The sequence below is a fragment of the Hyperolius riggenbachi genome, chromosome 6 (assembly GCF_040937935.1).
Source record: "Hyperolius riggenbachi isolate aHypRig1 chromosome 6, aHypRig1.pri, whole genome shotgun sequence".
NCBI classification, from domain to species: domain Eukaryota; kingdom Metazoa; phylum Chordata; class Amphibia; order Anura; family Hyperoliidae; genus Hyperolius; species Hyperolius riggenbachi.
The window spans coordinates 72,239,744-72,264,607 of record NC_090651.1 but is presented as its reverse complement, the minus strand read 5'-3'; the positions used below and the strand labels follow the sequence as shown (position 1 = coordinate 72,264,607).

Sequence of the window (24,864 nt, the reverse complement as noted above, 5' to 3'; positions counted from 1 at the left end):
ATAAAATATGGATATGGCATATTGAGGCTGCCATATTTCCTCTTAAACAATGCTAGATACCTGGCAGTCCTGCTGATCAGGAAATAAGCATGCAGCAAATGCTGTCAGATATCTGACCTGCATATGTTTGTTCAGGGTGTATGGCTGGACCCTCAAAACACAGACAGCCTAAGGTAACATTTTTCAGATCAACCGATAGTGTCTTCCTTGAGGTAAGCCACCTCCAATTTTTTTTTTTTTTTAAACCCCTCTTGCATTGCACACCCTCCCATCAGCAGGCTTATGGCCTCAGTCTGGTCTACCGGGCCATTAACCTGCTGGGCGGTCTGGACGAGCTCAGCTCGTCCAGTACCGCCGGAGCCTGCCGCTCAGGCCCTGCTGGGCCGATTTGGCTCAAATAAAAAGCAGCACACGCAGCCGGCACTTTGCCAGCCGCGTGTGCTGCCTGATCGCCGCCGCTCTGCGGCGATCCGCCGCGAGCAGCGGCGAAAGAGGGGCCCCCTAGCCGCCTGAGCCCAGCGTAGCCGGAACAAAAAGTTCCGGCCAGCGCTAAGGGCTGGATCGGACGTCGGCTGACGTCGATGACGTCACTCCGCTCGTCGCTATGGCGACGATGTAAGCAAAACAAGGAAGGCCGCTCATTGCGGCCTTCCTTGTTTATTCTGGGCGCCGGAGGCGATCGGAAGATCGCCTCCGGAGCGCCCTCTAGTGGGCTTTCATGCAGCCAACTTTCAGTTGGCTGCATGAAATAGCTTTTTTTTATTAAAAAAAAACCCTCCCGCAGCCTGCCTGGCGATCTTAATAGAACGCCAGGCAGGTTAATCCCTTGGTTTTTTTTCATAAGAGAGCAACAAAAACCCAGTGTGAATCCAGGACATCTGAATGGAGACAGAATGTTCACGTTTTACTTGGTTGCCCAGTCAGCAACCTCGCTTTATGAGTACCAGTCATATCCATCAATCATCCCTGGTTAACAGTATTACACTATTTGGGCTCCTTTTGTCTCTGTGCGTTTTTTAATGAGGATCTGCATCTCATCTCTCAAGCAGTTTCCAGACAGAAAACGGTCTAATGGGGAAACTATAGAACCTCAGTTTTTAATGCAGTATTAGGGATCATGAGTTTGGGATCCATGTGGTCAGCACAGCAGAGAGTGCTGTATCCTACATTGAAAATAATTCTTAACTAAAACTGATCTTTTCAGTGATCAGTTACATTATACTCAGCTGACCACTATTGTAATTCCTGCCATGAGCAAGTGTGAAAAATGTCCTGCCTGTCCTTTCCTCCCCAAAGGAACAAAATGGACTGCCTGTGCAAGGATCAGGGATAAAAGTTCTTGTACAAGATCATTTTAGGTGACGTTTATCCCATCTCTATGTAGCTTAACAATTTTGGCTGGAGAGTTAGGCTGCACACCTGACCATCATAGATCTGGTACAGTTGTACCTATGGAATCAGATATGCTCAGAAGACCGGACGTACCAGGCCAGGTGGGAGAAATGAGAGTCCACAGAGGCTGCAATGACTTCAGTGTTAAGCTTCTGGAACTCCGCTACACGTTCACTGAAGGCAATGATCTCTGTAGGGCAGACAAAGGTGAAGTCCAGAGGATAGAAGAAGAGCACCACATATTTTCCTACAAAATACAAAAAAAAATAAAAAAAAAATTAAGCAATTTAGACATTTGTTTTGACAAGAGTGCACGTTGCTAGTGGAAAGCCATTACAGCGGACCTGAACTCAGAACTTCCTCTCTGCTCTAAGGCTGCATTTCCACTTGTGCGGTGCGAATCGCCGCAGCAAAAATTCGCATGCGGGTCTATGCGAATTTGCATGGACGACGATTTATGCGAATTTAACCATGGCAGTGCTGGTGTGCTTTTCCATTGTTTCTATGCAAATTCGCATGAAAATTTGCATACCCAAACCTCATGCGAATTTCCTATCAAATACATTGCATGCAATTCGCATAGCGGTATGCGAATTCTGATGGCTCTGCCATGCGAATTTTTTCTGCACAGAAAAACGCAAAGGAATCCTGACAAGTGGAAACAGTCCCATTCACTTGTATTGCTATGCGAATTTGCATGCGGAAAAACTCATGCAAATTCGCGAGTGGAAATGGGCCCTAAAAGATGAGCAACATCATAATAAAGACTTTACAGAAAACCATGCATTTGTTGCAGCTGATACAATTATGCAATAAATCTGATTTACTCATCAAATACTCCAGTGAGGTCAGTCAGCTAGAGCATGCAAGAGCCCTGGATAGGCAACATGGGTCGCATTTATGAAAGAGTAAACAGCCTCTCGTATGGCTAGAACACCTTAAGCAGCATGGTATTGATTACAGGTAAACAGTGGCCACCACCAAGGGACAAACCACAGACCAGGCTCAGTATTTTTAACAGCAGGGAGTTACACTTTATTTGCATAAAAACACAAAGCAGATCACTTACATTGTGGGTCCATGCATACTGAACCCTCACTGCATAAAAGAGCATACAAGGTTTCTGCACTGACAAACATCCAAGTGCACCTTATAATATATAGATGTAGTGCCAATAGAGATAGCCCGTCTCTCCTTACCTACCAGGTTTCGGCGCTATGCCGTCATTGTGTTTTTATGCAAATAAAAAGTGCAACTCCCTGCTGTTAAAAATACCAAGCCTGGTCTGTGGTTTGTCCCTTGATGGTGGCCACTGTTTACCTATGAGCACTGGGCGATTGCAGGCTACAGCAGCGGGACAAAAGGCCCATACACACGTCGGATTTTTCCGGACGGGTTGTTTGAACATCCCGTCGTTCACACGCCAAATCGGGCGTATGTACAGTCCGTCGTTCGGGTGATAAGACTGGTCTGCCTGGCGGATCGGTCAAAATCAGTCTCATCACCCGAACGACGGACTGTACACGCCCGATTTGGCGTGCGGACGACTGGACTGGATGTTCAAACGACCCATCGCTTGGAAAAATCGACGTGTGTAGTTATTACAGCACTGAGGAATAAATATACATCTCTGCAGTTCCAAAGTAGATTAGGAATAACCTCTGGGGGGATTGTGAGAGAGAAGGGGAAGGGATATCTAAGGGGGGGGGGGGGGGGTGTAACTGTACTGTTGATTTATTTTGTTATGCAAAAACCAATTAAACCCTACTTGTTAAAAACAGCCTGTCCTGCAGAAACATACAATCAATCTTTCTGAAGTAGCTGCATTTTAAGATCACACTTATTTTTTCTAAGAACAGTACCGGTAATTGCTGCTTGTAGAAATATCATTTATATTTATCAGCAATTTCGTACCAGTTGCCACATTTATAAGGTGGAGATCAGACCGCACAGCCACTTTATTAGAGCATATGTTGGCACATTATTATTATCCCCATGGGAAACAATGAGAAACAGTGGTCTTTGTTTCCAACACCTATTCACCACTTTATATAACTGACATCTTACGCAGCACTTTACAGAGTACAAAGCTTTGTCAGTAACTATACCTCAGAGGGGCTCACAATTTAACCCCTACCATAGTCATATGTCCATCATAGTCTAGGGCCAATTTTGGGGGAAGCCAATGCTTTTATCTGTCTTTTACCAATACCTGTACCGCAGCAATATTTGAGTGGTGAACCATGAGCGTCCCACTTTTTAATGCAAGATAATTCCGATTGTTACTGGAACCTCAGGATCATGTTAAGGAAAAAGAAAGACCAGCTATTTTGGCACCTCCACCCTGTGTTATTTGGAGCTTCTCATTGGCACTTAAAGAGTAACTGTTAGCCCCCAAATTGAAATTTAAATCTCTATTGCAATGTTTTATTTAGTATTTAAGTGAGCCAAAAAGCCAATGCAGAACTTAAAAATCTAATTTTTATACTATGTAGCCTTTTGGACAAGCTCCGGACGCAAAGCCGCATATCAGATACTGCTTAGCATGCAGAGCATGCCTATGTCTGGCCGACCCCCCTCTCCCCCCCAGGACCAGGTGCCAATATATTCTCCCCACCAAACAGCTGACCGCTCTGACACGGAGAGAGAGCGGGAGCACTTCCAGCGCCGCCACCGCAGAGCAGCTGCCGCCGTGCAGCTCTCTCACATGTGACTCGGCGGCGGCTGCTCTGCGGTGGCGGCGCTGGAAGTGCTCCCGCTCTCTCTCCGTGTCAGAGCGGTCAGCTGTTTGGTGGGGAGAATATATTGGCACCTGGTCCTGGGGGGGAGGGGGGGGGGGGGTCGGCCAGACATAGGCATGCTCTGCATGCTAAGCAGTATCTGATATGCGGCTTTGCGTCCGGAGCTGGGGGAAAAGATTACATAGTAAAAAAGTTAGATTGATTTTTAAGTTCTGCATTGGCTTTTTGGCTCACTTAAATACTAAATAAAACATTGAAATAGAGATTTAAATTTCAATTTGGGGGCTAACAGTTACTCTTTAATGGGAATTACAGTACTGCTATTCTCCACTTGTTGATTATCAGGGACAAAACTGGTTCCCACTTTAATAAAAGTTGCCACAGGGTTTTGAAAAGCAGAGAACAGAAAAAGTGGAGATCTTTATAATGGATTGTTTAACAAAGTCTCCTTTCTTTGTATGACAATGCCCTCAGTGTGACTTAGTTATACCAACCTCTATAATCCGATAGTGTGATATCTTTAAACTGCCCATCGGGCATCACGGCCTTCGCTGTGAAGTCGGGAGAGAGCTTTCCAATTTTTGCATTTCCGGAAGACATTTTTGACTGCAGAGGAAAAAAAAAAAAAAAAAAAAAAAAAAAGTTAGAGTTAGTTTCTTACCAAATTAAGAATAAAGCACAGCACTGATGCATTACTTGTCACTGTCTGCAACATAAGGATTATATAAAAAAAAAAAAAAAAAAAAAAAAAAAAAATCTGCACAGCCGAACCATCAGAATTCGCACACCGTAAGGCTAGTGAGCGATTCACCTGTAATATATGTAATAGTATGCAAATTTAATGCAAGAACACACAGGCACTGACGTGGTTCCATTTGCATACCTACAAACAGATGCGAATTTTAATGCGTTTTCGCGTTAAAAATTTGCATACAAATTAGTTTTTGCGTTTTCTGCAATGGAATCACACTAGTGGAAATGGACCCTAAAAGGGTCATCAGGCAAAACTGCTCCCCCCGTTCTACTTACCCGGGCCTTCCTCCAGCCCCTTGCAACTGACACGTCCCACACCGCAGCTCCGCTCTCAGCTGCTGGCCGGGGTCCCCACTGGTGCAGAGGCTGACCTCCTCTAGTGCACCTGCGCTAGTGACGTCAATCAAGTCCATGTTGTCTGTGGTGTACTGCACAGGTGCAGTAGTCCTACGCAGTACACTGGACAACGTGGGCTTGACTGACAACGGCGCTCGCGCAGGTGCAGTAGAGACAAGCGAGGTCAGCCTCTGCACCGGCGGGGACTCCAGGCCGGCGGTTGAGCTGCTGTGTAAAACGTGTCAGTTGCAAGGGGCTGGAGGAAGCCGTGGGTAAGTAAAGCGGAGGAGTTTTGCCTGATGACTCCTTTAAAGTGCATCCTTAATCCTCTGTAATAAAACCCCTGTGTCTGCATCCCATGTCCGTGTGTGTTTCTGCGTTTGCGCTACTGCGCACGTGCCGCAGGGACACCCTCTGGACAGGGAGCAGGACAGCCAGGCGGATGTGTGTGCCAGTGTTTAAACGGGCTAAGGTCACTAGTGTAGTAATTCAGTAATGGTTTCGCACCCCTTCAGAAGTCTGAGAAAAACTTCAGCTCCTTAGCAGTGAACACATACACAAGCACTGCTGTGCGCCTGCCTTCTAACCTGCCGGATTTACATGCAAGTCTCCCATTGCTGCCCTTGGTTGGATATAGCAGGACCGCTGATATACAAGACCTCCGGCCAGTACACACACACTAGAGGCAGATTCATCCTCAAGAGATCTTTAGTGCCAGATTGTCCTGGCTGTGCAAGGAATAGGATAGACTCCGCCCAGTCCTTTTGACGAATACAAATGTCATGGATGCTGCAAACAGACGTCCATTTTGAGAACATTCAGGACCTCTTCATCAGAACATACATGGTTCATTGATGAAGAGGACCTGTGCGTTTTCGAAACGGCTGTGTTAACAGCATCCATAACATTTGTGTTAATCAAGAACAGTTAGGCCTCATTCACACCCAAAAATGAAACCACAAACCTTTTGCATTTTTTTAGCGCTGCCTCCACCCGGCGCTCCACTGCGCACTGTTTTTTTTTTTTACTATCCACTATGCTGCTGTCTAATTCTGTGCATGGAGATGGGGGGGTTCCCTTCAAAAGACATAGGGGTGAAAATACTTGCAATATTTATTAGGGCCCAGTTTTTAACAGCAGTTTCTGAACCACACACCTACTACAATTATGCAGCAAGTAGAGATAATACAACTCCAACATAGCTGTATGTTGAGTCAAAAGTTTAATACTGTACAATGGAATAGCCTTAAAACAATTAGCCAAGCAAAATATAAACTTGGTCCAGCAATAGCACCACCCATTCTACTCCCACTACTGATTTCCAATAGGGGTTGCGACACATGTGACTGTACGAGTTGTACTTCTGGAGAACATTTTGCCTACCAGAAGAATAATGACTCAGTCACTTTTGCAAATACTGCCAAGTCATTCACTTGATTAGAATTTTTTTTTAAGGAATGTGTGTGCCAGGGGGAAATCACTGGAACGGAAGCAAAGTGATGTGAAAGTCAGCAACTTGGGCACTTTCCGGATTGTGAAATAAAGCACAGGACTTGTGATGCAATGTGATCACTTCTTCCAAAAAATTGATCTCGAAGAGAACCGAAGCCTAGAACTGTAAAAGCTGGATAAAGGATCAAAATATGGCGTGATTTTCTTATGCCTAAGCAGAAATCAGATGAGCTCCTCAGGTCAACTATGCTCTGAAAAAAGAGACCAAGCAAGGCTGATTTCATCAGCCAATCAGACTGGTATATACAGGGGTTGGACAATATAATGGAAACACCTAACATTTTGGCATCATAATCTTTTAAGCGATCAAATCTAGACCTATGTTTAAAAAAAAAAAAAAAAAAAAAAAAAAAAGAAGTGTTTATTTTTTTTTATTTGATGTTTAAAATAATTGTTTTTTTACAGATATTTAAACCAAAGTTGGTTATAATTTATAAAAATGGCAGCTCTCTCAGACTTTCAAAAAGGTCAAATTGTGGGTGCTCTTATGGTAGGCGCTACTGTAACAGAAACTGCCCGAATGCTAGGCATTTCAAGGAGGTACCGTTTCAAAAGTAATGACTGCCTTTGAAAGAGGGAAAAAAAAAAAAAAAAGTCCTCAAAGCACAGAAACTGTTCATTGGGAGCTGCACAAATCTGGATTCCACAGAAGAAGAACTGCATTTAGAAAACCTCTGCTCTCAAAGACAAATGTTTCAAAGCACTTAGAGTGGTGTAGAAACCACCAGAATTGGTCCCTCGAGCAGTGGGGGGGGGGGGGGGGGGGGGGGAATTTCTGATGAATCATAATAGTTTACCTTTATTTCCAACCTCCGGCCGAGTGTACGTTTAGAGACAGCCGAAAGCAGCATTTCATCCAGACTGCCTTCTCCCAACCGTAAAACATGGCAGGGTTCTGTCATGATCTGGGGTGCCATTTCTTGGAAATCCGCCGGGCCAATGATTTCCCTTCATTGAGGCTAAATTCACAGTGGGACGTTGCGTTTTGATGAGACTTTAAAGTCACACCGCAAACTTGCAATGCGCCCAAAAAGTCGCAATGCAGCGTTACCATCGCATACAGCAGATACAGTAAAAATACAGGCAATAAAAGTATGTTTCCAAGTCATTACTGAGCATGTGCAAACAATCCAACACAGCTAGTAACGAGTATAACGCACAGCATGCAGTACTTTTAACATGCAGCGTTAGACACCAATGCAACGTGTGCACTGTGAACGGCGCAATTATTTTTCATTGCAGTGAGTTACTCTGTTAAATGCTGTTTCAACGTGAGACTTTAACATCCCACTGTGAACTTAGCCTCAGGAATTAACAGCCGAGACTATTCAGGAATTTTGAGCGTCCAAGTTCATCCTATGGTTCAAGAACGGTTTCTGAAGGGGAATGCCATCTTTCAAGATAATGCACCAATCAATACAGCTAGAATTGTTAAAGAATGGCATGAGGAGCATTGTAATGAAGTTGAGCATCTCATCTGGCCACCACAATCCCCAGACCTCAACCTTATTGAGCATTTATGGTCATTATTCAAGTAAGAAGTCGATTTCCGCCGCCATCGGAATATGAATACATACATACAGTGTTCTCCCCAGAATTTTTTTCCAGCCGGGTGGCATGAAATAGTAGCCGGGTGGGTCGAGATGAAAGAATGCATGGCTGGTGCTTCTCTGCACATTTCTGCTTACAGCAGAGGTGGAGTTGAGCCGATAACAGCCGGATGCTCACCAAAACTAGCCGGGTGGAGCACCCGGTTAAAAGAGCCTGAGATAGATAGCCATACACATATTTATATGTCAGTCACATGACTAGACTTACAGCCTGCTGAACAAGATAAGTGTATCAAATTATAGGGATTCCCCACAAACGGCTGAGCAGTCAGATAAATGGTCTGGTGACGCACAGAGATTGGGAGTAACATCATCCCATCCTGATTTAGCCTCTATCAGTATATTAGAAAGGTGTGCAAAGGTTGCTGGTGTCACACCTGTCACTCTCCAGCACAAGAGTCACATTCCAGCATGACAACTCTCCTCGCCTCATAGTCCACCCCACCTCATTAATGACTGCAGGCCCAGCCCAAATGATACCCAACAGATGACTGCATGTATGCCCTGGTGCAGCCAAAACTCTAAAAAAGGTTTGCTCCAAGTTCTAGTTCACAGTGCAACAAAATAGTCATTGAACCCTTCACACACTCCCATGCAAATGTTCATACAGATGCTTTTACAGAATTCAGTCATACAAAAACCACTGCTATGCCTACAGCCGTGTGTGTCAAACTACTGACTACCGATGCCTAACCTTACACACACACACACACACCCCCCCCCTGTCTAACCTCAACAGTCTCTGCCACAATCCCCTCCCCCCCCTCAATTGCTAACCTTAACTCCCCACCACCCATTTCTAAGCTTATCCCTTCCTGCCTCACACCTAGCCTTAATCTTCTCTGCTACCGCATAACCCTACCCCCGCCCCTCCGGCTAACCCTTCCCATCCCCCACCTAATTTTAAACTCTCTCCACCACCGCACCCCCCCCCCCCCATTCCAATCCTTTCTTCGCAATACCTAACCTTAACTAGCCCCACAACCCCCCCCCCCCTCCCCCTTCAAAAGTAAGACCCTCACCCCACAGCTAACCCTTTCTCCCGCATGCCTTAATCTTAACAGTCTCACGCCGGCAAAAAGGTCACTTATTGGGTGCTGCCATAGGGGCCCATTGTAATTATCATCGAGGAGTGGAAAATTGGGCGCCTGATAAATATCAGGATTCAGGGCCGCACAGAGGTACACCAGTATTCGTAGCACAGCTGTCCCAACTTTAGCCCTGTAACATGCATGCTGCAAACATTCATTGCATCAAACCTATCTAAAGATTTGGAGCACAAATCCTGACGTCCTCTCAAGACAGCTAGTGAATTAAACTAATCCCACAGTATAAGATTGCTCTAATGTCAACAAAGACAGGGATCCTGGTAAGTATAACAGTTCTACTTAATTGATACCCAGGCCCATATGCAATTCACTTTTTCACCTGAGTTTTCTCCTAGGTGATATTTTCTCAACTTGTAAATAAAATGCTTTTTACACCACTAGTAATCAAACGAATACTCAAAATTATTGTGACAGTTATTTTCCACCTACTTTTTGGTACTTTTTCCATTGCCAAGTGCTAAAAAGTTAATTTAAATTGGCGATTAAAAATCATAACTTTGGAGAAAACTCAGGAGAAAAATGTAATTGCATATGGCCCCCAGTCTGATGAAACTTAAGGGGAACTTCAGCCTAAATAAACTCATTAAGTTACATTATGCTAATTAAAAATGGATAGCTAATATATTCTCTTACCCACCCAGTTTTAAAACAGTCTAATGTTTGCGATTTCATGGGGCAACCATCTTTTTGGTTGAAAGGAGGTGACAGGGAGCAGGAGACAGTTTCAACTGCCCTGTGTCCTGATCACTCCTCCCAGCTGCACGTGCTAGGCTTCAAATCTCAATTTGAATTAAAAATAATAAAATATATAAATAAAAAGAAATCCCATCTTGCTTTGTACAGCAGTGGGGGAAAGTGCCCAGGCAGTTTTCTTCTGTGCAGCTAAAAATGAGGCTTGGGTAAGAAAAACAAAGTTCTGATGCTGTGAAACTGTGAAACACCAAGGGCGGTGCTAACCCAGTTAGAGACTTTAGGCATGATAACCATTGCACCACGCTGGTGAAAAGCCAGTTTAGGCGTGATAAGTTTAGATCACACGCAAAGTCCCACACGCAAAGCAGCGCCATTAAACTCTATGCGAAATGCACCAGACTTTGCTAGCGCAAAACTTGATCAGCTGTGCACTGCGGTGCTAACCCAGTTGGCGCTTAAACTTATGTCTAAACTGAGTTTATGCATGATAAAGGGCTTTTCACCAGCGTGCTAACTGTTAGCACCGCTTTGTGAATCAGGCCCCAAGTCTTTTCAGTGCTACTGATTACATTTTTAGTCTGGAGATTCACTTTAATGGTGTTTTCCTCTACAGCCAACAATACATTTTACACAAGTGCTAGCCTTTCCCCAATCCCACCCAAAACCAGGTCTAAGCTGCGATTCCATAATAGTTTACAATGACCAATACCCATGTGTCACAGGAGCCCTAGTGGTCTGACCGCACTTAGCCTTCTAAACGGTGCCAGCGCACGGATCGTGCGAACTCTGGTCGCAGTCAATGCGCCGGAACCGTTAAGAGATAGTCGCAGACAAACCACGAGGGCGCCTGTGAGATACGGGTAATTACAACGTACACACACGATTCCACGGTATCTGCCACCACCACTGGTATGGGCCAGTGGACCCGATTTACTGACTGACTAGTCCTGCGAATAAAACGGTTAAACACACGGTATTCTGTCTAGCCAACAACAAACAAACAGTAGCGTATCTTCAGAGACCCGGGATCAGTTCTGTGTGTGCTGATAAGCAGGGTAGCGGACAGTGAATGACTTGGAGAAAGTAGTTTATTCACGCAATATAAATAAATATATACAGACAATTATTAAAATCAACAATTATTAAAACAGTAATAGCCAGTATAAAAAAAAAATAAAAGAAGGGAGAAAAAGACTTAGTTCCTGGAAAGATGTCCTTTAGTGGGAAAACTTGTAAAGTTCCTGGTTTCAATCAAAGTCCAGAGTTCAGACCAGGTGGATGCCAGCATATCCTCAAGCTGGCACAGATGAGTTCAAGATGTTTCAGGGTGGAGGACACTGAGTTTGGGTCCTCTGCCATTCTTATGCCCCTGATTCAGTAGGAGGGAGTGAGGGCGGGGAGCCACACACCCCCTTAGAAGATGAGATGAGCCCTCCCCTTGTCCTGGGGACCAGAAATCATATCTACCCATATATGGGCTCTATCTCACAGAACCGTACAGGTCAGGGCAGATTTATTAACATTTTCAGGTCTATCTCGATTTACCCAGCGCCCTGATACCAGACATGAGGGGTGGGACCCCTGTGGTATCATCAGGGCACTTTCAAACTGCCTAACTGGCAGTCCTTACCGCAGAATGTTCTGAAACTTCCTCAGAACCAGCATCGGGACTCATGCTACACTTCCCCCACGTTTGGCGAAGCTGCCATCTCAGGAACCCCAGAAATATGACAGATCTGGGAAGTTATGGATTATGCTATGAGACTCAGGTTATTCAGGATGTGTTCTAGCTGCTAAAAGTTGACTTCCTTTTGATCTTTACCAGAGAGCAAGGTGTCAAGACCTCCCGAGGATTCGTAGCCTGCCTGGCTGCACCTAGGCATCCTGATCACGCTTTGGTTAATTAACATCTACATGAGATCAGCTAGGTGTCACCTGGTTCCCAGAACAGAAAGGGGAATTGTGCCTTCCACAGGGAAGATGTCCAAGCTAATTAACACCTCCCCCCCAGGCTTCCACTCAGCTAAGACAGATCCCCCAGCTGTTCCTAGGCAGAGGGATACTACACATCAAATCTTGGTTCTATTGATCTGAAGCGCAATCGATGCAGGGAATTGAGTGCGATCGCTTTTTCTTCACGGGCAGTTCCAGGACGCGCCTGCGGCCCCGCAACCGTCCATGACACCATGGATTGCCGAACTACAGTTTTCATTCATTTGGCATCCATCTGCACAATACCAGTAAACAAGCACGGCATTTAATACATGGTTTAGGTTATATGGGTCTTCCATTTTAGAGGTGACCAAAACTAAAGGAGAGGAGTTCCCTACATGTGATGTCCACAATGGTGACCAGCATGTCTGTCTATGTATGCTGATGTACTATTTGAAGAAATAGGACAGCCATCAGGAAAGCTTGAATTCGTTTGTCCAAGAACACCAGCAGTAGGAGACACGTATGGGCAATAGACAGCAGGACTTCATAGCAGAGGAGCACCACTGGATACACTCCTCTGCAGCTCTGCAAGTCCACTGGAGAGATGTAAAGATTCAGATTAAGTAATTTCTGCAGGTGGTGTAAATACCAGAAGATTTAAGTCATTAATTAACTTGAACTTTGGGACAGTGAGGGCTCATTTACCTCTACACAGTCAGGATCAAAACCATCTCTGGGTTCCAAAGGGCAGCACCATTCCTGCCCCTGGACACCACAAATAATGAGCAAGGAGTGATGGGCCAGTAACACGAGGAGGTTAAGTTCACAAAAGATTAAGGCTTATCTTCCACACAGGATCTGCCACGCAGGAACGCAGAGGCCCCTTTATAGGGCAGCAGGTTCATGTTAAAGTTGAACTCCAGACATATCCATTTTCATATTAAGCTCAGAAGAAGTCCAAAAACAATGCTACCCCTGGATTGATAAGAGTTTTGCAAAGTCAAGCACATCGTGAAATGCTGGAAATATTTTCTGTAGTGCTGCTGTCAGCTTGCTCAGATCTGTTTTGCAAAACTGTCAAGCACCTCAGCCATAGTCTGACACACTTCATAGGTTTGTGACACTGATTAGAAGGCATTTGCAATAGTACAAGAAAGATATCCCAAGATGCAACACTGCTCAATATGCAAATCACCTCTTTATAGCAAGGCACACATCTGCTGGTGTCTTGTGAGCTAAGAGCTCCAACAGCAAACAGAGTGGTTGTTCCTCATCAGTGCATGGTATGGATTAATATGGCTCATGGTATGGATTGATATCAGAATCAGAAATCTTAATCGCCAAGCACGACTGGGTCGTGCCCGGAATTGGTTTGGCACATTCAGTTGCTCAGAGAGAAAAGTAGAATCAGTATCAACATAAGAAAAGGGCATAGTCATACAATCATACAACATAATCAGTGGTACATATTAGGCCTGAACGATAAACCGTTTTTGGATCGAAATCGCGATCACGGAAGTGACGATTCCGTGATCACCATGGCGGCGATTTTCATCCCCCTCTGCAGTCAGCCCAGCATTCTCCTCTACCGCTATGTGCAGCAGCAGCGGTTTGTGGCAGCTCAGCGCTAGTGCTTTCACTTACCATGACTGAAGCTGCTCACTCTCTCCCCCAACTTCTGCCTGTGCAGCCAATAAGCGGAGCGGACGGCAAACTCCGCCCACAGGCTCTCACTCGCAGTGGCTCATTAACCCCAGCACCTCTACATCACTAGCTGGGTGGGCGCCGCATAGCAGGCTGTCAATCACATGTTGTGCTACGGGCGTCAAACTCCGCCCACCTGCAGGCTCTCACACTTGGGGGACGGCTCACTCCATGCTAGGCTAACAATACTATTTTGTATTAGGGGCGGCAAAGTCCGCCCACAGGCTGTCACTCGCGACTCACTCCTCTCAGCGCTTCCACATTATTTGTTGGGTGGGCGGGTAGCAGACTCCGCCCACATGCATGCCAATCAAACTTGGTGTCATGGGCAGCAGACTCCGCCCGTCTTTCAAGTTGTGTATCGCCTCTGCCTCTTTTGCGCAGTTTGTCAGCATGATAATGGGATAATGGTGATGACTGCTGTGGTGTGACTGACTGCGGTGACCTATTCTTTCTGTGGTCTGCAAAGCTGCAGTGTGGCACTTTTATTATGGGCAAGCTAAGGTGCTATTCCTTCCTATTTCCTTTCTATTCATTGTAAATTTAGTGCTAAGGCTTGATTTAACCACTTTCGGACCAGCGGTCTCCCGGCACCTAAGAACCAGAGACCGCTGGTCCAATCCCGACGAATCGCCGCACCTTGCCGCCGCACGCCGGGACCCCCAGGATACAGACTCTTCCGTCTCTATGACGGAAGAGTCATGTCAGCAGGTCAGGAGCCGCTTTCATTGGCTCCTGACCCTGTTTTCCCATGTAAGCCAATGGGAGCTGCTTACATGAAAGACAGGGCCAGGAGCCAATGAAAACTGCTCCTGCCCGGCTCACAGTGCTCTGCCGTCAGAGGCGGTAGAGCATGCGAATTTCGACGGGTTGAACGTGACGGGAATGGCGGGGGCGTGCGGTCAATGGGACGTAGAAGATATGTCCGGTAAGGACCGCAGCGCCCCCTGCCCGCAGTAGATTTGTACTGCGTCGGGCCGGAATCGGTTAAAGTGAATCGAAATCAATTTTTAACAGAAATCGTGCAATTCAATCTTTTCCTAAAATCGTTCAGGCCTAGTACATATTAATAGTTAAGTGTGCAGCGGTGTAACGGTAGTCTGCAGGGTGCGGTTTAATCAGTTTCCCACTAGACAGTCCAAAAGGTCAGCAACATTGGGGGGGGGGGGGGGGGGGAACAGCGCTAGAGATGGGATGGCCTGAAGGGAGTTCAGGAGGTTGACGGCAGAGGGGAAGAAGGAGTCTCTATGCCTCGAGGTTCTGGTGTAAATGGCTCGAAACCTGCGGCCTGAATGGAGCCGGCTGAAAAAGCGGTGGCCCAGGTGTGAGGGGTCGCTGGCAATCCTCAGTGCTCTAGATCGTAATCTGGAGTTGTGGAGGAGGTTGAGAGAGGGGAGAGGTCTACCGATGATTCTCTCCGCCGATCTAATGACCCTCTGGAGCTTGTATCTGTCGTTGGAGCCAGCGTACCAGACTAGGATGGATGAGCAGAGGACGGACTCAATGGTGGCTGTGTAGAAGTTCGTCAGCAGCTCCTGAGCCATGGCAAACTTCTTCAGTTGTCGGAGGAAAAAGAGCCTCTGTTGGGCTTTCCTCTGGGTCAAGGCAGTGTTTGCCTTCCATCTCAGGTCCTTAGAGATGGTAGTGCCCAGAAGGCGGACGCTAGCCACTCTTTCAACCTCTGTGCCATCAATGTAGATTGGCGATGGGGTGGGGCCTGCTTCCTGAAGTCCACTATCAACTCCACAGTCTTGGCTGTATTGAGGACCAGCCTGTGCTCCTTACACCACTGGCAAATTCTGTCAACCTCACGGCGATAGTCCTGCTCGTCATTGTTTGTTATAAGTCCCACAATGGTGGTATCAGCGAATTTGATGACTTTTACCGAGACCGCAGAGGATCTGCAGTTGTTCGTATAGAGGGAGAGCAGGATCGGTGACAGGACACAGCCTTGTGGGGCCCCTGTGTTTGTTGTCCTAGGATGAGAGGCGATATCCCCCAGTTTGACAGCTTGGGACCTGTTGGTCAGGAAGTCTGTAATCCATACGTGAAGGGAGGGATGGACATTCAGTGCCATGTGATTGTTTTGGAGTATGCGGGGGCAGATGGTGTTAAATGCTGAGCTGAAGTCCAGCAGGAGGATTCTGACGTATGAGTTTGGTTTGTCCAGGTGGTTGTTTGTAAGCTCCAGGCAGAGGTTGACGGCATCATCAGTGGATCTGTTCGCTCTATACGCAAATTGTAACGGGCCCAGTAGGGCCGAGGTAGAAAGCTTAAGGTGGGACAGGACCAGCCTCTCAAAGGTTTTCATGATGACAGATGTTAGTGCCACGGGCCTGTAGTTCAGGTCGGAGATTCCCTTCTTCTTGGGGACAGGGATGATGGTGGACCTTTTGAAACACACAGGGACTTTGCCTTCCTGGAGGGACCTGGTGTAGATGGAGGAAAGACTGGGAGCAAGCTGCCGTAAACAGGTTTTTATGGCTCTGTGGATAGGACTTGGACAAGAACTACTAAATACCCAGATAGCTTATGGCAGATTTTGGAATCACCTAGGTAAAGCTAAGGTGGCCATCCACTATAGCAGCCCGATTTGGCAAACAGTTGACCATTGGATTGGAAAATTATCAGGTAGTGCTGAAACCAGGAGTTAGCTCACCTGGTAACGACATTTTTAGTAACACTCCAGGACAGGTACACATTGAGACTTGGCTCCTCCCAGGAACAGGAAATATCCTTCAGCCTCTCTATAAATTAAAGATGGACCCAGGGTCAGGCAGTATAATATCAAGTAACAGGAACTCTATACTAAACCTAACTCCTAATATTACATTTTCAAACATATAACATAACATGTATATCATGCAATATTTGATATATATGGGGGTGGGTACCCCCACCTGTCCTGGAGTGTTACTAAAAATGTCGTTACCAGGTGAGCTAACTCCTGGTTTTTCCAATAACACTCCAGGACAGGTACACATTGAGATGATAAGCAAGAAATCAATCACCAACCTCAGGGTGGGCTAACTGCCCTTAGGACAGTTCTTCCGAAGTCCTGATCGGTCTCCGTTAGCCGATCCAGTCGATAGTGCCTCATGAAGGTTCCCAGGTTCTTCCAGGTTGCCGCCTTGCAGATGTTCAATGGTGACGTACCTGCCCTGTAAGCCCACGTAGTTGCGGCTGCCCTGGTGGAATGGGCCCTCAAGTTCACTGGAGGCTCTTTACCCATGATCTTATATGACTCTATGATGCAATCTTTGATCCACTTGGCTATGGTTTTTGTGGATGCTTTTAATCCTTTGGATTTACTTGCATAATTGACGAATAATGATTCCGACTTCCTGAATTCCTTGACTTTTTCCAGGTAGATTAATAAATTCTCCCGCACATCCAATCTATGTTGTTTAGTCTCCTTCTCTGTTTTTGGATCCATACAGAAAGAAGGTAAAATTATCTCTTGTGTTCTATGGAACATGTCTCCTACTTTTGGTAGGAATTCAGGGCTTGTTCGGAGTACAACACGATCATTAAAGAATGAACAGTACGGTTCTTTGTGTGACAGAGCTTGGAGCTCACTTATGCGTCTAGCAGACGTGATCGCTACTAAAAACACAGTTTTTAGCGTACACATTCTAAGAGAATCTTCCTCAAATTCGCTAGATGTCAATGCCTGCAAGACCAATGACAGATCCCATTTAGGAAATTGTCTTACTGTTATTGGTCTATTTCTTTCAATTGATTTTACAAATCTAATTATAAGTGGATCTAGTGCTAATTTCTTATCTAAATAAACTGATAGCGCGGATATCTGAACCTTAATAGTGCTTAAGGCCAATCCTTTTTCCACTCCCTCCTGCAGAAATTCTAAAATTGTTGCCATTTCTGTCGATTGGAAGTTTGATTTTTCTAACCATAAAATAAAAGTTTTCCAGTATTTCTGGTAAATAAGGCGAGTATTTTCTTTCCTACTCTTTAGTAAAGTATTTACTACTCTGGTTGACAGTCCTTTACTCTCAAGGACAGCCCTTTCAGAAACCACGCTGTAAGTTTCCATCTTTCCAGGTTTACTACAGCTTGGCCCTGCACCAGTATCATATCCTCTGATACCGGTATTTCCCATGGTTGTGTAGCAAGCATTGACAGGAGAAGTGGATACCACGATCTCCTGGGCCAGTTTGGGGCAATCAATATCATTTGACACTGTGATCTCAACAATTTTTGGAGCACTATGGGAATCAGATTCAGTGGAGGGAAAGCATAGAGTATGCTTTGATCCCAATTCTGAGCCAGGGCGTCTATTGCCATTGGTTTGTCCATCACATTTAGGGAATAGAATTGTTTGCATTTCCGATTCGACCTGTTTGCAAAGAGGTCTATGTGTGGTTGTCCCCACTTGCTCACTATCAGTTCGAACAACTTCTGGTTGAGTGACCATTCTGTGTTCGTAGTCTGCACCCTGCTCAGCTGATCTGCTAGAACATTCAATTCCCCTTTTAGATGTACTGCTGTTAATGAGAGGAAATTGTGTTCTGCTATTTCTAGAATCTCCAGCGTTAGGAACAATAACCTCTTGGACCTGGTTCCTCCCTGGCGATTTAGGTATGAAACTACTGTTGAGTTGTCTGACTGAACTTGTACGTGACATGACTCTAGAAGATGCATCGTGCTCATTATTGCCATTTTCACTGCCATCAACTCTCTGAAATTTGATGACTGCTCTGCCATTGAGTGATTCCATAGTCCTTGTACTTGAACCTTGTTCACATGGGCTCCCCAGCCTGATTGGCTTGCATCTGTCGTCAAGATTTTTTGTATCGGTATGGACCACAGTCTGCCCTGTGTGAGATGTTGCGATGTCTGCCACCACCTTAGACTGTCTTTTATGTGTGGTTCCACTGTCACTGTATTGTCTAGAGTGTCTTGTTGTTTGTTCCACTTGGATAACATCCATGATTGTAGAACTCGTGTGTGCATCAGCGCCCACTGTATCGCCGGTGCCACCGAGGATAGAAGACCTAGCAGTTGCATAATCTGTCTGATCTTTATTGTCTGATAGGTATTGAATTTTTCCACCTCGGACATTATCTTCTGTACTTTCTCCTGTGGGAGAAGAATCCTCTGTTGTACTGAGTCTATAATGAATCCTAGGAACAGAATGTTCTGTGTTGGCGTGAGTTGTGACTTGTCCTTGCTCACAATCCAGCCTGCCTGCTGCAGCTGTTTCAGTACAGTCTGTCTGTGTTCCTCTAGATCTACTAAGGTTCTTGCCACTATTAACAGGTCGTCTAGATAAGGTATGACGATAATACCCTGTCTGTGTATGTCCCCTATCAGCTCTCCCATGACTTTGGTAAAAATTCTTGGGGCTGATGTTATGCCAAATGGGAGGCAGCGGAACTGGAGATGCTGAATTCTTCCCTCCATCTCCACTGCAAACCTTAGGAATTTTTGCGATTCTAGCTCTATTGGTATATGCCAATATGCGTCTTGTAGATCTATGCTTGCCATGAAGCCATGTGGTATCAGTAGGTTCTTTAATGAGTAAATTGATTCCATTCGGAACTTTTCGTATTTTATGTATGGATTTATGGGTTTTAGGTTCAGAATTATTCTGTACTTTCCTGAAGGCTTCTGAACCAGAAAAATCTTTGAGTAGAAGCCTTCGCCTCTTTGTGTCACTGGCACTACTGATACCACATGTCTGTCCAGCATATCTGTAATAATTTCTTTTAATGCTGTCTGATGTTGAGGCAAGCTCAGCGGCTTGGTCACTACAAACTTTCTTGGCGGTTTTGTTTGAAAGGCAATATGATAACCTCTTTTTATAAGATTTAAAATAAAAGGGCTCTTTGTTATAGTTTTCCAATGTGGAAGGAAATATCCCAATCTTCCCCCCACTTTCAATTCGTCATTGTTTGCTTTGTGTGATAGGGGTTTTGAAACTCGGCCCTGGTTTCCTTTGATCCTTGTTGAAGGACCATGTACATCTTTTATTTTGGTTATCAGGTCTGTCTGTTTGCCTGTTTTGACGAAAAAATCTCTTTCCTGCTTTAAACTGTTTCTTTTTCGGAAAGGATTTTTTCTTGTTGGCAGTTCTTTCCAGGACTTCATCTAACTCTGGCCCAAAAAGAGTATCTCCTACTACAGGAATAGCACATACTCTGTTTTTTGAAGCCATACTCCCATGCCAGGTCTTGATCCACAGATTACGTCTGGCCACGTTAGATATACCTGCTGCCTTGGCTGTTAATCTAATAGATTCCGAGGCTGCGTCAATAATATAAGCTACCGCTTTATGCATAACTGTCATTGAGTTAATTAGCTGATCTTTTGGCATATCCTTATTAATATTATCTTCCAATTGCTGCATCCATAATGCTAGCATTCTCGCTACACAAGTTGTAGCAGTGGATGGTCTGAAATTTGCACAAATAGCAGGCCATAATCTTTTTAGGGCATACTCTATCTTTTTATCAGATTGATCTTTAAGATAGCCCAAATCTTCAAACGCAAGTTCATCATCCTTGTTTACTTGTGAGAAAGCAGAGTCTAATTTGGGACTCTTGTCCCACATTTTACAATCTTCCTCAGAGAACGGAAAGCGTCTTTTAAATCCTCTCGACATAAATAGTTTTTTATCAGGGTTTTTCCACTGGTTTGTTATTAGATTCTTGGTAGATTGATGTACAGGGAAATTCAACTCTTGTGCGCTTTCCATGCCTTCGTACAATTTGTCATGCAATGACACTGTCTCAGTAATAGTCTTATTTAGATTTAAATCTTCATATATAGCTGATAACAACATTTCTGTCTCTGCCACAGGAAATTTAAATTTTGAAGGCTTGTTTTCTATTTCCTGTGCTTCTGTAGAACTTGCAGAAACCTCATTCTCACTAATTTCCTCTTCATCTGAAACAATAACAGGCCTGTTTGTTTTACTAGTAGCTTTTTTAGGGATTACTATTTCAGACTCTTTATGCTGAGTGGGTTGATCAGCTTGTGTCGGAGCGTCGGGCTTAAGGGGTACCGACGTAGCTTTAAATTCTTTTAATGTATCTTTTAAATCCTGTCTCAGAGCTTGAATATCTCTCTGAGACGCTGATTCATGTTTCATAACTTTATAAGTGCAATCCTTGCATAATAATTTAGTTGATGCAGGATTCACTTTCACATTGCACACAGGGCACCGTTTTGAGGGCTTTGCAGGGTCAGGTACATTTGCTGTAGTGCCCTGAAACAACACAAAGAGAAACAAACTAACTTGTCTTAAAGCCTATGTTATATCTAACATATTAACACTTTTCTTTTTTTTTTTTTTTTTTTAATTTGTGCATTAATTATTAACATTAGTTGCACATTAGTAAATATGCAATTGTTTGTTTATCATAAAAACATGAAACACCACTTTGCTTTGATATGGATATTCTTATAAACATAATAACCATCCAAGCCTGCAGTACACAAGAGTATGTAAAAAAGACAATAAGGAAGCTTGCTTTCAAACACAAAAACAGCTTCCCGGTATACCAATACCACAGACTCTTTGCAGCCCATCAAAGTTTCCTTGCCGCATACGGTTTTCCGCCCCCACAAGGGTCACCACCGCTGCCCAGATCTCCGCAGAGCAGTCTTACCCGTCCTGGTTCCTGCTCTACTTCCGACATTCTCCTTGCTGCGCGAGACGCCGTGTGCGGAGAACTCTGGGCGGCTACCCCTCTTCATCCGGCGCACAGGTAGTGACGTCACGCGACCCGGAAGTAATTCCATAGGTCACGGCCGGAGGACTTCCGCACTCTGCCTCCGCTATGTGCATCCTCCGGACGTCCTCCACCTTGCCGCTGCCTCCGCATGACGAGTCCTCGGGGCAGCTCTTCCTGAAGCGGAACCTTTCTTTTCCAAACCAGGCCGACCAACAGGGCTACAGTCCACTGGGAGCGACGCTTCAAAGCACAAACCCACAGGTACTCCACAGGGGAAAACGGACCTCCATCATATCCAGGCCCGCTTCAGTGCCAACATATCCCTAGCCACCCAGGCTCTCCGGGACAGCGAGCACACATAGAGAGACCTGGTTCCTGGACCAGGAAATATCCAATACTGCCTGACCCTGGGTCCATCTTTAATTTATAGAGAGGCTGAAGGATATTTCCTGTTCCTGGGAGGAGCCAAGTCTCAATGTGTACCTGTCCTGGAGTGTTATTGGAAAAAAATTGATTTCAGTTGCAACAGTTAGTTGGGATCTACTAGAAAGCACAAATAGTTAGCGATTTGTAATAGCATTTTGCAAGCGATTTTGGGAGCGTTTTCCCTGCTCCTATACAATTACATTAGAATGAAAATGCTCCCAAAATGCTGCATGTCTTGCAATTGCAATTTCCCTAATCACAAATCGCTCTAGGGGAATCTGTTCCATACATATATATTGGCAGAGCGTTTAGGGAAATCTCTACTAGAGGCTGCTAGGAGTTCTTGGCTCAGCACCACCGTGGAGACTTATGGTGGACAATACACATCGGCCTCAAATCAATTCACTTTTTCTCCTGAGTTACCTCCTAGGTGATATTTTCACACCTTATCAATATCTTTTAAGCCACCAGCAAGCAAGAAAATATGCAAAATAATTTTGACAGTTCTATTTCAAATAACGTCAGAACTTTTTCAATTGCAATGGAGAAAATCACATACTGACCTGGGAAAAGGGAAGCCTCTGGAGCCTCCAGAATCCTCCTTGAGGCCACTGATCCAGCAGTGGAACCCTTGGGAAGTTTGCGGCCGCGCTCCCGTCTGAAGAAGCGTGGTCAAAATGGGCTCTATTCTCAATGATTTTCCGCATGCAGAAATGCACTTGCGGCAAATTCTCGACTGAAAAAAAACCATCTTGAGATTCACAAATGTTTACACATGAAAATTACCGCATGCGTAAAATTTTACACATGAATTACCCGCATGCGTAAAAAATGCAGCAAAAGTCCACAAAAGTCGGTAGTTTCCGCAAAAAAAAAAAAAAAAAAGGGAGGCGCCTTATTTCTGACGTAACTACCGAATTTTTATCACCTACTAGTACTTGGTGATATATTTCGCTTCCCATTGACTTAAATGGAGTCTGGAGCCTTGAGTGCTGTGTTTGCTGGACTTTAATTTTTTTTTTTGGACCAGTTTCTTTATGCAACTTTTTTCCCGCATATTTACTATGTAATTACACACGTTTCCCAAATTAATTTTTTTTAAGCATTGTTCCCGCATGCGGGAAACATGCGGAACATTTTTTGGGAATGTGGAAAAAAATGCGGAATTTATCACATGCGGTAATATAGCGGTAAAAAAAAAAAAAAAAAAAAAATTCTCTTACCGCATGTGTGATTGAGAATAGAGCCTAATGCACATGACACCTCGCGCGCAGCTGCTCAGACTCGCAGAAATCTTTGCGGCTCCATGCCATTTTACACGCCGGCGCTTGTTCACAGACAGGAGTGCAGCCACACGCACCTCTCGACAAGCCCATCAATGGGGTTCTGGGCGGTCCCAGCCAGGGCTGGATCGTTGGAGGCGAGGTGGACAGGAAGCTATCCAGAGTCTTCCTTCTACTAAAGGAAGTATCTAAATGGGGCACTTTTTTCCCCCTACACTTTGAGAAGAAGATATACAATTATTTCCTGGGAGAAAAACTAAATTGAATAAGTTTACCATCTCTACAGTGTCCAATTTAAAAGACAGTACTGCAGCATTCACTGACAGAACAAGTGTTCTATTAAAAAAAAAAAAAAAAAATTATATACACAACTGACAGGACAGCTAGAACTGACAGAACACAGGGCATGCTGAGGCCAGTAGTTTATTTGAGTAATTTACAAACGACAAGGAATGCTGAACCTTTGTATGCTAATGCTACATCACTGGACGAGGCATGCGCATGCTGTCACTTGTAGTGCCACAAGAGTTTTATAGCCAGCTATTGCCATCTCCTCTGTAGCTAGCTGACAAATCCTCATTGATAAGTTAAGGGGTGGCCGCAGCCTGAACCCCTCTTGTACCGACATCATTCAGTGTGTACAGCGAGGGAAGGTCAGGCCGGGTGCTGGAATGCAGGCAGAAATAAACCGACTCGCAGGGCGAACAAAGCGACTATTGTGCCGACTGTGAGTTCTGGGGGCAGCCAGGCAGGTGAAATGGGCGCTGGGGGACAGGCAGGTGCAGAGGGGCGCTGGGGACAGGCAGGAGAGTTGGAACAGGGGCGCTAGGGGAAATTCGGGGTGCGAGCATTGAGCGGAAGCAGCCACTGAAAAGAGAAAGTACATCCAGTATATAGTTCCCATTCAGTTCTGGGCTTCTTGTTACCCCAGCAGGTTATGAGATGCAGACAGGGCAGGTGTGGGAGAGTTATAGGCGTGCAGAGGAAATGTAGCAAGTTACTCACAGTCACAGCACCACAGTCAGAGGAGTTCGGAAGATGTAGGGGGAGGAGAGGAGCGTTCTGACTGCTTATATCCTGCAACATACAGAGCTCCTCCCATAACTGCAGAGCATCCATCCACTCTCCCTGACACACTGCTGTGCTCCGCCCGGTACCGCCTCCCTCCATCCAACCATAACTGCAGAGCATCCCCTTTCCCTGACACTCACTGCTCTGCTCCGCCTGGTACCGCCTCCCTCCATCCATACACGCAGAGCATCTCCTCACCATGACATTCACTGCTGTGCTCCGCCTCCCTCCCTCCCTCCCTCTACTACCCATCCATCCATCCATCCTTCTCTGCAGAGTATCTTCCATGCTTGTCCCTCTATATTCTGTCCTTCAATATTCTGTCCCTCTACTGTCACAGTCCTGCCCTGCCTAGCTAAACGTCTTCCTAATCTTGTTTTATACTGTCAGTGTCATCTCGCATCCCTAATTTACTGTCACTCTACTGTTACCTTGCAAATCTCCCTGTATTATCACCCTGCTTGCCAAATGTACTGTCCTTTTACTGTTACTCTGCAATCCCATGCACTGTCTGTCACTCAGCCTCTCTAGTTTACTATCACTATTACTCTGCCTTTTGGCTAAGATCAAATGTAGTATCTGTTCTTGAGGTTTTT

The 24,864-nt window shown here is 45.2% G+C and overlaps 1 protein-coding gene across 1 annotated transcript in view; it reads right to left on the bottom strand.

Annotated features, from left to right (window-relative positions):
• The window catches only part of PRDX1 (peroxiredoxin 1), a 35,110-nt gene extending 10,801 nt beyond the window's left edge, over window positions 1-24,309 (bottom strand). Inside the window, exons 1-3 of the mRNA XM_068239504.1 lie at window positions 24,203-24,309; window positions 4,628-4,739; window positions 1,486-1,639 (exon numbers count right to left, since the gene is read on the bottom strand). Of these exons, the coding sequence (XP_068095605.1) occupies window positions 1,486-1,639; window positions 4,628-4,739; window positions 24,203-24,283 (347 nt within the window). The 5' untranslated portion in view covers window positions 24,284-24,309. The remainder of the gene's footprint in view (window positions 1-1,485; window positions 1,640-4,627; window positions 4,740-24,202) is intronic.
• Between the last annotated feature and the right edge of the window lie 555 nt (window positions 24,310-24,864).